The sequence below is a fragment of the Hemicordylus capensis genome, chromosome 2 (genome assembly GCF_027244095.1).
Source record: "Hemicordylus capensis ecotype Gifberg chromosome 2, rHemCap1.1.pri, whole genome shotgun sequence".
NCBI lineage: Eukaryota > Metazoa > Chordata > Lepidosauria > Squamata > Cordylidae > Hemicordylus > Hemicordylus capensis.
Window position 1 is genome coordinate 34,085,598 of NC_069658.1, and position 13,486 is coordinate 34,099,083.

General features: G+C 44.4%; 1 protein-coding gene across 3 annotated transcripts in view; it reads left to right on the top strand.

The window, feature by feature from the left end:
• The first annotated feature begins 4,384 nt into the window (after positions 1-4,384).
• ITGA2 (integrin subunit alpha 2) overlaps positions 4,385-13,486 on the top strand; it is a 112,965-nt gene continuing 103,863 nt past the window's right edge. The window contains exon 1 of one of the 3 annotated variants that reach the window (XM_053296120.1): positions 4,385-4,753. In XM_053296120.1, the coding sequence (XP_053152095.1) occupies positions 4,696-4,753 (58 nt within the window). In that variant the 5' untranslated portion in view covers positions 4,385-4,695. Of the gene's footprint in view, positions 4,754-4,891; positions 4,907-13,486 lie in introns of those variants that run through there. The other 2 variants (XM_053296122.1, XM_053296123.1) reach the window with 2 other exon arrangements.

Consider the following 13,486-nt stretch of genomic DNA (forward strand, 5'->3'; position numbering starts at 1 on the left):
TGGTGGTGCTCTCCATAAACTCCTTTACCATGGAGTCAGAGCCCTCCTGTTTTCAAGGGGTGTAGGTGAAAGAGTTTTATCCCCATATCTGTTGTGTCCCCCCAAGTGCAGCACCTCCCCTTATCCCATAGAGGTGCATGACAGCACTTACGTGGGAAAAGCAAAAACAAGCACTCAGCAACACTATTTAGGAATCAATAAGGTCATGCACATGACCATTGGCGGGTGGGGGAGGTGCAGGTGCGGAGGCAATATCCAGCTTACCTTCCCCCCAGATGAGTGAAATCCATGTGTGGGGTTCACGCACCCACACAATCCATGCTGCACCCAGCAGTGCAGATCTTTGGAGGCCGGGAAAACGAGTCCCAGCCTCCAGGAATCCTTCAATGCACCATGCGAGCAACATGGTGCATTTAGGAATTCCCTGGTGAGTTGGGCACTCTAGGCTGTGTGCATTCTGTGTACACTGAGGCTGCGTGCAGCCCAAGTACACACACAACCCTGGGTTAAGGGCGCGCTTGGGTTAGGCTGCTCATGAGAATAGTCTCAATATCTGGAGCACTGCAGATTTGCCATCACCCAAAATATCTTGCCAGTTTGAAGTTGTCCCATATTAATTAATGTAAGTGACGTATTTAAACTGGAAAAAGTAAGTGACCTGCATGCTCACAGTTCAAAGGAGAGGGAGAGAAACTTGGCTATTGGCCCAGACCTAAGTAACCACAATGTTTAGGGAAGAGGGAGGGGTTTCCCATTCAGCTATGACACAGATAGCAGCCCAATCATTTTACATAGCTACATAGGAAGCTGTTTTATACCGAGTCAGACCATTTGTCCACCTAGCTTAATTTTGTCTACACTGACTGGCAGTGGCTGTCCAGGATTTCAGATTCTGAAATATCCATTTCAGATGGATATATCCCAGCCCTACCCTTGAGATGCCAAGGACTGAATTTGAGAGGGACCTTCTGCATGCAAAGCAGTTGCTCTTCTACTGAGCTACTAGTAGAAGTGCTTTGCCCTATAGAATTCAATGGGACCTGCTGAAAACTAACTCATTCATGTTAACATTCTGTTTTTTCTAACACTCTACACTAGAATACATCAGAAAGATGCAACCCCGGAATTAATTTTTATACTCAAGATGGAAAGCAAATGTGTTCGTGTTTCTAAAATGCTCACTACTCTGCCAGATTAGAAGTTAATTCTTCAGACATATGAATTTCTAAGCATGCTTTGTTAACTATTTTCAAGGATTAGAGGGTATCTGTTGAAATAAGAGCATCTCCTTCTCTGTTTGTTTTCAGGAAGACCCTCAAGGCTTTCCTGTTCTCAAAAGCTTTTAATTAGAGTTTAATAATCTGTTTTATATTGTTTTTATCGTGTTTTATGTATTTTAACCTGTGATTTTAATGTTGGGATTTGTACACCACCTAGAGATTTACATATCAGGTGGTATAAAAATATGATAGATAGATAGATAGATAGATAGTTAATTTGTATATGAGTAAGGGAGGATTTTGAAAGCTGCAAAGAGTATTTCATACCAGTAATATCTAGATCCCAGATGGAGGTTGCTAATCAAAAAGAACAGTATAAATTTATTGTTGATTAACTAAACAGATATATAATGAATGGGAAAGATGTTCCTGCTTCCGGCTTCTTCAGTTGCTCTTATCTTATAGGCAAGGTACAGCAGCTGCCGGGAGATGGCAATGATAAACCCCTCCTGTGTTCTACCAAAGAAAAACCAAAGGGTTCTGTGGTCACCAGGAGTCGACACCAACTCGACAGCACACTTTACTTACAATAGCTGCAATAAAGTTAAGTTGTGCCGCCAAGTATAATGTCAGTGATGGACTGTTCAGCAGTCTAGAATTGGTTGTTGCTAAGATGTCAGGTGTTGTCCTCGAGGCTGAAGTCTCCTGGGGCTAGTACTCCACGTGCATGGATCTAAAGTTATCTCCTGCTTCCAGTTTCACTGCATCTGATGGCATCTCTATTGCAGTAATTGAGAAGTCTGGCAGTTTGCATTTGTTGGTGTCAAAATATTTGACTACTGATTGTTCAATTTTTTTCGTAATAATTGCAGACTTGTTTGTTTTCTTTTGTCCCCCCCCCCCCCCCCCCGAATTTGGCTATTTGTGGTTCTTAGCCATTCACAGGAACATCAATTAAGCACCTTGGGATTTTTTAAAATCCAAAATGGCAAGTTGAATGACTTTGTTTTAACAAGCATTAATAAGTGACTACTTGGGAGTGGCCAGTAAAGCTAGACATTGTAATTGTGAGCAACTGTAGGAAACAGAGAAAAGTACAAGGTAGTCATACTTAAGTGAACTATTAAAAGGCAAGTCTGTACTCATCATTATATCAGAAATATTTGTTTTCTGGATTCTCTCCTGTCCTTAAAAAAAAAATAATAAAAATCTGTTCCTAATATAGATAATTAGATTTGCCTGTTTCTCTAGTGCATCAAATATATTTGATTGCATTTGAAGCACCAGTACAATAGTGTGGAGAAATCAGGAGAATTTTGTTTGTCTAAAGGTAATTTTGGACCCTGGAGTTCACAAGCTTACAGGCTCCACCTGCAAAATAAGCATCCTCTCCATAGAGGAGAACCCTGTCACTCAATGGTGGCTCTGCCCCTGTAGACAGAGCTGCTCTTACCCCTGGACTTTGGGGCTGAAGTCCAGGGTCTCCACAGCCCCTGCCCCCCCCCAATCCTCTTTAGTCTGTCTTGGGTGGTGTGGTCACCCAGCGGAGCATGATTATGCTTAATTTTCGGGGGGGGGGTCTCCAAAGGCCTTTAGCTCCAGGCTCCAAAATTACCTAGATGCACCTCTGCCTGCAGAGAGGTCTCCCCCTTTCTGCAGCTCTGCTGGCCAGGGGCATAACTATAAAAGGGCAAGGGGAGACAGTTGTCTGGTGGGCCACTGCCTTGGGCCCCCCTGAGAGACAAGTCACATGACTGACTCCCCCAGCCACGCATCCGCCTGGGCTTCCTTCAGTTGTATTCATCCTCCAAAACTGATGTCAATGTTAAGACCTAGAGCTACCAGAACAGCATGTCTTTCTCTAGTACCATTAAATGACTTGCATCATCTATTGTGGCACATAGGTTATCTATCTATCTATCTATCTATCTATCTATCTATCTATCTATCTAATGAGCCCCTGGTGGCGCAGTGGTAAAACTGCCGCCCTGTAACCAGAAGGCTACAAGTTCGATCCTGACCAGGGGCTCAAGGTTGACTCGGCCTTCCATCCTTCCGAGGTCGGTAAAATGAGTGCCCAGAATGTTGGGGGCAATATGCTAAATCATTGTAAACTGCTCAGAGAGCTCTGGCTATAAAGCGGTATATAAACGTAGGTGCTATTGCTATCTATCTAAATTTACTATGCTTTTTGTTACCACTATTCAGCCTCATTTAAGTTTTCTTTACTTCATGAGCTGAGCTTCAGTGAGGGGGGGGGCATTTTAAAATTTTGACTCTGGGCCCACTCCAACCTTGCTACACCCCTGATGCTGGCTCTGTTAGGTGTGATTAGGCAAGGGAGCTGTGACAGTATCCAACTGTTCTACTTGCTGGCACAGAAGTCAGTTCAGAAACCTTGGGAGGTGGTGATCTTTGGCAGAGACAAATAGATCTATCCCTGTTATACCAAGCCTCTTACTCGGTGGTTTAGACTTTGAAATGGAGACCTCACTTTCCTGGGTCTACATTTGTACACCGCCCCAAACTTTCATCTCTGGGCTGTTAACAATAGTATAAAACAAGTTAAAATATATACAAAAACTTAAAACAATTTAAAATCAACCACAAATTAAAACCTTAAAATTTTAAAGAACAGAAAAAGCTTGGTTGAAGAGGTGGGTTTTCAAATGCTTTCTAAAAATTGTCAGAGATGGGGAGGATCGTATCTCAGTAGGGGGTGCATCCCACAGTCTTGGGGCAGCAGCCGAGAAAGCCCTCCCTGTGTGGCCAGTCCACCTGCCGAGCTGGCAGCAGCTGGAGACAGACCTCTCCCAACGACCTCAGTGGGCGGTGGGGCTCATAATGAAGAAGACATTCTCTTAGATACCCAGGGCCTAAGCCATTTAGGGCTTTATAAGTTATGACTAGCACTTTAGCCCGGAAACCTATTGGCAGCCAGTGTAACTCTATCAACAAAGGAGTGATGTGGTCTCTCCGAGATGACCCAGAGACCAACCTGGCCGCCTTGTTATATGGGAAGGTTCCTGTGAGGGGACTGCCAGCAACAGTGGCAATTTTTTCTATCGCCTCTAGACGGCCCGGCCAGGCAGGAGCCAGCATTTCTTGCCTGTGAGTGACCTAGGTGAACCAAAGTTCACACACACACCGGATAAGCGTTTGCGGCGGGAAGTAACCGACTCCAATGGACTCGTTTGTTTAGGAAGGAGGACGTGCCTGTTAGGCGATAGGTGAGAACGAGAGGTTGCCGCCGGCGCCCAGTGTGCCCTCTCCCATTCCCTCCACCAGGAGCGTTGGGTGGAGCTGCAGAGCTCGCTGGCGCGCGCCGCTCATAATCGCTGCCCTCGCGCTCCGACGGCTACAGCGCACGAGCAGCCGCTGCGCCCGCATCTGCGGCCGAACTGCAACGGGTGCCACTGTCGCAAGCCCCGCTTTGGGCGCCGTCCCTTGGACCCTCCCCCCTCCTCTCGGAAGTATGGGCTCGCGAGGAGGCGCCGTCCTCTGCCTGGCTATGCGGCTGCTCCTCAGCCCAGGTAAGTCTCGGTGGTTTTTCTGGCAAGCAGGACAGGTGCGGGAGTCAACTGGAGAGTGAGGGTCGCTCCGTGCTCTTAGGGAAAGCTGCAGCCGCCTCCGTCCCAGGCCGCCTGTCTCTGAGGCAGTGCTGGAACAGGAAGACAGAGCCAAAGGTGAAGCCCAAGTCTGTGCATGGTTAAACGGGAGTAAGCCCCATTGTGTTTGATAGGGCTAACTCCAAGGGAGGTGCGCTGCATAGGAGGGTAACCGCCAGCACTTTAAAGTCCCTTTCCTTGCGGGGTGGTGGTGGTGGGGGGTGGCATAATTTTCCCTTTGAAACGAATGGAACCGAAACGTCTTTTAACTTTGGATTGGATGGATTGTCTCTCTTCTTTGAGGAAGTGAATAAAGTTTTTATTTCCTCATATTGTGGATGATATTGATCAAAATTTGTTATTTAGGTGGAAGTGAATGAGTGATGGCATGCTTTACCTTTTACTGTATCTGTAAACATACACCAATATCTCCATTTTTTAAAAACAGTGACATTGAGCACCTGTATGTAGCATCAGATGCTGACAGTAATTGTTACCATTAACTTGTAAGGTGATTGATTGATTGATTAAGCCTGTGTTGACTCTTACCGACCACATAGATAGATTCTCCCCAGGATGATCTGTCTTCAACTTGGTGTTTAAGGTCTCTCAGTGGTGCATTCATTGCTGTCATAATCGAGTCCATCCACTTTGCTTCTGGTTGTCCTCTTCTTCTCTTTCCTTCAGTTGTTGTTGTTGTTATTATTATTAGTGTCAGTATTATTATTCTCATATTGTAGATCTAGGAGGTAAAGTGGTTTGCTTAAGGACTTGTGCTGTGTAATTCTGTGCATGTTTACCAGTTCTTCCTTGTCCCACAATTCGATGGGTTTACCTCTGCGTAAGTGTGCCTAGGATTGCATCTCTATGACTTAATGTCTGACATTTATTTATTTATTTATTTGAAACATTTAATATACTGCCCACTCTGAAGACTCCAGGCGGTGCACAAAAACATGCAAACAAGGCAACATTAAAAATTACATTCTAAATTAAAAACTAAAGTAACTAACAAAAAACAAATAGGTAAACTACAGGGCAAAAGCCTGATGAAAAATAAAAGTCTTCAATAGAGATTTGAGGATCAGTAAGGAAGGGGCTAAATGAATCTGGAGGGGAAGAGAGTTCCAAAGAAGTGGGGCAGCAACTGAAAAGGCCCTTTCACGGGTCTGAGAGCCCCGAACCTCTCGGAAATCTGGGACCAACAAGAGGGCCATCTGAGATGATCTAACCGGACAGGATGTAACTGGATGGGAGAGGTGGGTCTGTAGGTAGACAGGCGCCAAGCCCTGCAAGGCTTTGAAGGTCAGAACCAGGACCTTAAATTGAACTCGGAAGCCAATAGGCAACCAGTGTAATGACTGCAGGAGAGGTGTTACCCTGTCATATTTTCTGGCACCCATGAGGAGGCGAGCCGCTGCATTCTGGACCCATTGTAGCTTCCCAATCATCCTCAAAGGTAACCCTAGATAGAGAGCATTACAGTAATCTAAGCGGGAGATAACAAGGGCAGGGGTCACTGTCATTAATGCCTGCCGGTCAAGGTAAGGGCGTAATTGGTGAACCAGATGAAGCTGGGCAAAAGCACTTCTGGCTGCAGTCTCCACCTGCTGTTCAAGCAGGAGGCGTGAGTCCAACAGGACCCCCAAATCACGAACAAGCTCCTTTGGAGGCAGCGCCACCCCATCTAAAACAAGGTTCAAATCCAGCTGTTGGCCGGTATGAGGGCTGAGTAAAAGTAGTTCAGCCTTAGTGGGATTCAGTCTGAGCTCATGAAATCATAACTGAGGAGGAGGATTGTTATTGATGTATCACTTGTCAACAGAAAGGTTCTCAACACAGTTTACAGAGAAAAATAATCATAAGATGGTTTTCTGTCCCAAAAGACTTTACAGTCTAAGAAGAAACAAAGTAGACGCCAGCAACAACTGCTGGAAGGATGGATAGGAACAGTTACTACATACAAGAGAGTCACTATTTTAAAGACACCTCTTTGCCCAGTTAGCATGGATTTCATGCCTCACAGGTCATATTGCTTGCTGATATCCTACAGCTCACACAGAAAGATGGCATTTCTTTTTGTCTTCTGTGAGAGGTGAATTAAATTGTACTTATAAAGTGAAGAGAATTATGCCACCCTCCACCCCCATCCCTGCTGCTCTTCCAGTCTGGTTCTTGCAGGAGATGTTGCACAACATAACTTGGAATGTGTTCTACTGTTGCTTAGCATCATAGAGCACTGCAACTTCGTGCAGCTTTATAAACTCAAGTGCATGCAACTTCTCATTGGCTGGCATAACACTAGTCTGGATATCAGCTGGTGACTCATTTCAAGATACAGAAGAAGTTGTAGAGCTGGTGTAGACATGGTAGTGCTGCCAGTTGAGCCATAGAATTGCATGCTTGCTGCCCTGAACCCTTCCTGTGAATTCTGACCCCCAGCCTTATAAAGTAGTTATGGGTTACATGATCAACAGCAGCGCTAAGTGCAGTTGAGCATAACTAGGATTTGCTACTTAACCTAATATTTGAATCCAGGTTTATACCCTAGTTCCAATTACTACTTGAGCAGGAACCATGGTTAAATTGACTACCGATATGGTTTAATTGCAGGGGGGCTTTAATCCTTTGCCCCCTCACAATCTTAATCTGGATGGCATCTCAGTGGCTGCTAGTATGCTAGTTGACATACAAAGAAAATGAGCTCTTATTGGTACCAATCAGCTTCATGGAGGGATGCTCTGGACTAGGACTGTACTGGTGGCAATTGGTTAAAGTCCCCCTTCTTTCCCTTTCATAGTCCCAATCCAGATCCCCCCCCCCCACAATTGGCTGCTATTTTTGAGAGAAAAGTTAAGGCTATCAGCACTAACAATTGGCTCAAATCAATGTGTAGTCTGGCCCACATTTTCATGCTCTTGGTGACATAATTCCATGGTGAAATGTTGACATTTCATGCCCATGGTGATATAATTCTGTAAGATTGTTCACACAACCAGGCCAGCAGGCAAGGGGAAGGCTGCGCTTCACTCACCTTCCCCCAGGAATGTTGCTGGGAGTGTGGACCATGCTCCCAGATGAGCAATTGCTGGAGATCCAGGACTACGCATCCAGGTCACCACATATCCCACAATGCACCAAACACAATTGGGGGATTCCCTGCAGGAGTCCTGCACAGTCACATAACCGCAGAGACTGGGTTAAGGGAGTGCTCACACCCTTAAACCAGGCTAAAAGCTGGGCTACAATGCTGGGCGAGGCAGTGCTGCCCCGCCAGGATTTGGCCCGATCCTAGCAGTTCTCACACGCAGCCTACAGGTTGGACTGTGCATGAGAACAGCTTCTATGGGTAAGAAAGGATTGTGTTTTTCACATTAGCATTGCATAATTTGAATACCTTTAATGCACTAAACTTGTACTCATCTTACATTTCATGTTCATTATTGGGCCAGGCTGTGGAAATCTGAACTCCTTTGTATTTCTGAATTAGTTAACAGTCCTTGCATATATTTTCCTGGGAACAGTGAGCTGTGACATTCATTTGTCATAACATTTTCCTTGAACACTTCCAGATTGATTAAAAAAAATCAGTGTATTATTTCATCCAAGTTTACTGTGAAGTTGGTAGAATACAAAAGCATTTACCTGTGATAAGTTCCAACTTGTTCTTTTGGTAACTAAGGGAAACATTGTGGAATGTAATGCTAGAGGGAATGAAATCAGATACAAAGACATTAACCTTTTGTGAAACTGGCTTGCAAAAGAGCCCGTAATATATATATATTTTTAAATGATGAAGCATCAGACTATGCAACATTCTCTCTGCATTTTTTCCCTAATCTGTCTTTTATTCTCTTGGTGAATGTGATTGGAACTTAGACAAAAGCACCAATTCAGGCCATAAAGGCACTTGGACTAAACTGAGTGCCAATGGTGTCAAAGCAGAGTAGCTGGAATTTAGTTATGAGGAAGATTGCCCTGATGGTGAGAGCTGTAGGAAAAGGATGTGCTTGTGCATATATGCCTATACTAAATTATTCAGAGTGCAAGCTGGAATGATTTCAATCTGAGATTCATCATAAGCACTAAAGCAATTCGTTGCAGTAATTCCTGGAGCGAAAGTTGCTCCTTCTTCTACATCCACTAATTAACTCAAGAAAAACTTGAAAGATTGTGGAATTCACAGCAGCAATAAAGTATCAAGGAATTAAGAATTTTGTTAACCTGCCTAAACTTTTAACCTATTCACACTCGGCAATGGTGGAACAAGGGGAACAGAGGCCTGTGTTCACCCCCCCCCCCCCAGTGGCCCAGTCGGGCGTGTGCAGCGTATGAGCCAGTGATACCCCTTGCGCATGATATCACATTCAAGGGGTGTGGTAAAGCCCCGGAGGGCCTGTGTGAGCCCTCTGGAGCTCATTCCCAGCTGGTGTTTGCTGTCTGGTTATATGTTTATTTTCTCCCTTGCAGAAGGAACAAACAAATCCAGCTGGGAATGAGCTCTCAAATGCTTGTGCGGCCCTTCTTGGGCTCTGGCCATGTGGAAGGCCAAGTCATTTGGCTCCCAGGAGCTGGACAGCCTTGGTTATTTGAACCTGTCTGCCCTATAGCTCTGCCCCAGTGCTCAGAGTTGTTAAATCATACATTTAACTTAAAAGCATCATACCTAAAGCAAGTCAGATCATTGATTCCCCATTGATTCGCTTTACACACATGGCTTTTGGTTCGAATCTTCTTCGAGATGGAGAATGTGAGTCCACATATCAGCTGCCTTTACTTCGAAGTCCCTTCGGACTATCAGGGACCAATACAGACAGGACTCTGTTCCCCCCCCCCCCCCCCGAATCGAGGCTGCACATTCTGGCTTAGCCCGATTTATGTCTGGCTTAAAATAATCCTCTATTTCCAGTGGCGTTTGGAAAAAGCCTGTTATGCCCTGCCACTTTCCCTTGCTGTGTGGAGTGGCATTTTTCAAAACTCTGCGTTTTTCAAAACTCAGTGAAGGGGGGTTTGACAGCTGTTCAGTATGGTCTGCTCTGAGTATTTGCAATTGCAAGCACTGGGGGCGGGGGAGGGTTTTTAGCAGATTGGTGAAATTCTGTGGAGGGAGTCCAGGGGAGGGGGAGGGAGAAATTCCTGAGTTAAATACAAGCACAAACTGCAAAATGTGGGTCATAACATAGGCTTTAGATATGCAGAATGGAAACTACAGCCTGCTGTAACATGAGCCCCCCCACCCCGCTTTTTTGAGCTGATTCACCTGCATTTTTCTTCATGACAGAGAATTCAATGATTTCTACTTTAAACTTCCCTGCCTCTGGGCTGGGGGTGGGGGGTGGGGCCATGAGGTGATGAAGGCATTCACTCACAAAGGCAAGTTCAAAAAATCAGCAAAGATTTGAGTCAAATTTGGCAGGCTTGGGTTAAGCATTCTGGGTTCCCTTGGCAACCTGTCATGCTGTTCTTCCGCAAGACTGTCAAACTAACAACGACAACAACAACAACAAGAAGAAAGGTCTCTCACCTCCTCCTCTGCAAGGATTGGTTGGAGGAAAACCCCAGAACCAGCTGGTGCGAATGCACAGGAAAAAGATCTGCAAGGGAGTGCAGAGAGGAGCTGACACTATGTGAACTGTCTATTAATTAAACATCTTGTGAATCTGCTGCGAAGCACATATACCCTGCGGCATAAAGCCATGTGTGAATACCCTCCTGGCTCAGTATCCTGCCTCTGCTGATAGCCTGATATAGATGAGAGGCAAGTTTTCAGTGGGACACTGAATTTCCTCCTACTTGTTTTCAGTTTCTTGGAGTTTAAAGTGTTAGCAATAGCCTTAAGCATTAGGAGCAGTTAAGAAAGCATCCTAGCTAATAATAATGCCTAATAAAGTTTGGTTTGGTCCCTTTTAAAATTCAGCCATGCTGTTGGTCATTGTGGAGCAAGGGACGATGGAGAAAGGACTCCATAATTTTGGTTAGAAAAAAAGGCAACTATTTAATCATAAATAGGATAACCATTTAACAAGATGAGAACATATGAGCAAGCATGTGGGAGTGGCAGAATTCTGTCTGTTAGGTGCAGTTACACAGCTGGAAAGATGATGTGATAGCACTAGCTGAAGAGCCACAGCGACCACTAGCTAACTCCAGAGAGAAGTCAGGCATAGCTAGTAGTTACCATTCTGACTACATTGTCCTTGGTATCACCTAAATACTTTATTTTTAAATTATGAGATAACTCAGTCATGGGATAATCGACACTGGGCCCCTTGCTAATTAAATTTTTGATGATTATCTTAGAATATCATCGTCAACATTTTAAAAGTAACATTATTGTCATTCAGATATAGGATTAATAGCTTGTTTCTGGTAAATTTGCTAAATTTAACCTTACACACGATGTGCACAACATAGCAATTCTGAGAGGCTGTTCTCACTTGCAGCCTAACCCAGGCTAGGGATGCCCAGCCTGAGTTAGGCTGCACATTCGAACCGCTGCTGGGATTGGGCCCCATCCCAGTGGGCCAGTGATGCCTAGCCCAGCTGCTAGCCAAGGTTAAGGGTGTGTGTGTTCCCTTAACCTGGGCTTGCTGCTCGTGTGTGAGCCGGGCCCCTTAACCTGGGCTGCCCAAAATCCCACAAAGCATTGAATGTGTCGTGCAGTGCAATGTGAGATTCCCAGAGACTGGGATGTGTTGACCCGGACTCCAGAGCTCCACGCTGCACCATGCAGTGCTGTTCCTATTGGAGTGCAGTCTGCACTCCCCAAACAAGAACTTGCTCATCTGAGGGGGATGGTGAGTTTCCCCAAACTTCCCCCCTGCCCACCCACCACCCTGCCCACCCAGTCATGTGAATGACCTCTGAATGTAGCCAGTTAAATAATAAGAATGCTTTCCCACTCACTGCTATGGAGAAATGAGATGTGGAACACAATCAGTTATTCAACTAAATCACAGGGATACCTTCAACTAGGTCATGAGCAAAGAAAACTGCTGTCCTAAAGAATGCAGATTCTCTTTCTACCCCCACTCTCTGCATCTCAGTTTCTTGACCAATATCTAGTGCCAGTCAAGAGAGGGTAATGTAGGATAACAGCCAGACTAAATTCTTCCATTAATTTCAATGGAGCTACTCATGAGTAACTTAGTCTGGATGTCAGCTGTAGTCTGTAACCAGAAGCAAGTATAGTAGTTGTATGCAAAAGCAAATAAAGCACTGCAGCTGCTCAAGAGTGTCTGACTGGAACACTATTCCTGTTCCACTACACAGTGGCCAGTGGACACTTGCAGTGAGACCTTATTTTGCACTGCAAAAAAAGGAGCATCCCATGATCCAGACCACAAGCATGAGAAGTATTTTACAAATGTAACTATACAATATGTAAAGGGATTAAGGGAAAGAGTATAAACTGTGCACTTTCTTAGCATATAGACTAAGAAAACTATCTTCAGCTATCACAGCACATAGGCGCTGAGCCATCTTCAAACTTATCAAACTATCATATTGATTCACAATTTTAATAGCTGACATTTAAACTTTGCTAGATTAACAAAGTCTTTCAAAACAATTGTACTGAATAGAATTGATCTGGAGGACAATGCCTATGTGGGTCTCTGTTTTTTTTTCCCTTTGCTGAGGGCCAGACCAAACCATTAGCACTCTTAAAAATCTTGAACATGCACAATTCACTGTTGTCAGACTTACTCATTTGAAGCTTTCCTTTGTTAGGCTTTGTGCAGGCTTGTCCCCATCTCCATGGTTACCATGTTGAAATGCAGACAGGACACAAGCTGCGTTCAGATCAGAGTTGTTCATGCAGCCCCATACCAGCATATGTTTTATTGTTTTGGGGGATTTTCACAGACTAGTTAAGAGCTCATGCATGCAAAGCAGTCAACTGTTCCATGTTTAAATCTCAAACCACTGTTGATCTTTTGTACAGAGACAATATAGAATTAAGTGAGAAAGATAAATTTGCAGTTGATATTAAAACTGGCTATATGGTTTCCAGCCACATTAATCAAATTATTGGGGAAATGATTATTCAAGCATTTATTAGCTGCCTTTCCACAGAGTTCAAGATTTGTTCACGAATGAACAAATTCAGCAGCCAACCAAAAGAACCTTGGAACAGTGCTGGCTCATAAAAACAAAACCAGCCAAACCAAAGGCCAAATATAAGATGGGTGCTTTGTACCCTCTCTGTAAGGCCAGAAAGGTGGGAAAATTGGAAACAGCCACTTGGTTGATTTCTGTTGAGTTACATCTGCCTGGGAAGAGTTCTTTTTAAAAAAGCAGCTTTGGACATGCTAATTAGGGGTGTGCATGGAACCGGCCGATCCATTTATGGTAGATGTTCTAATATTGTTATCTTCAAGAAACACATGGGGGGTTTGTTTTGATGCACTGCTGTTTTGAGTGCCGACCACAAAATAAGCCTGACTGAGGTATTCTAGAGACTTCTGTTGCCCTTGAGGTTTTCTGAGATCATTTGACACAGGCTTGGTTCTTTGAGGATTGGACTGAAAGCAACTAGAAGTTGAATAAATACATTTATCTGTAATGCATTTCTGATGGACAGTACACATCGTATTGGTTTCCTTGATACTTTTCTTGAGTCCATGCTTCATGGCATGTCACCCCAAAGAGGCACAA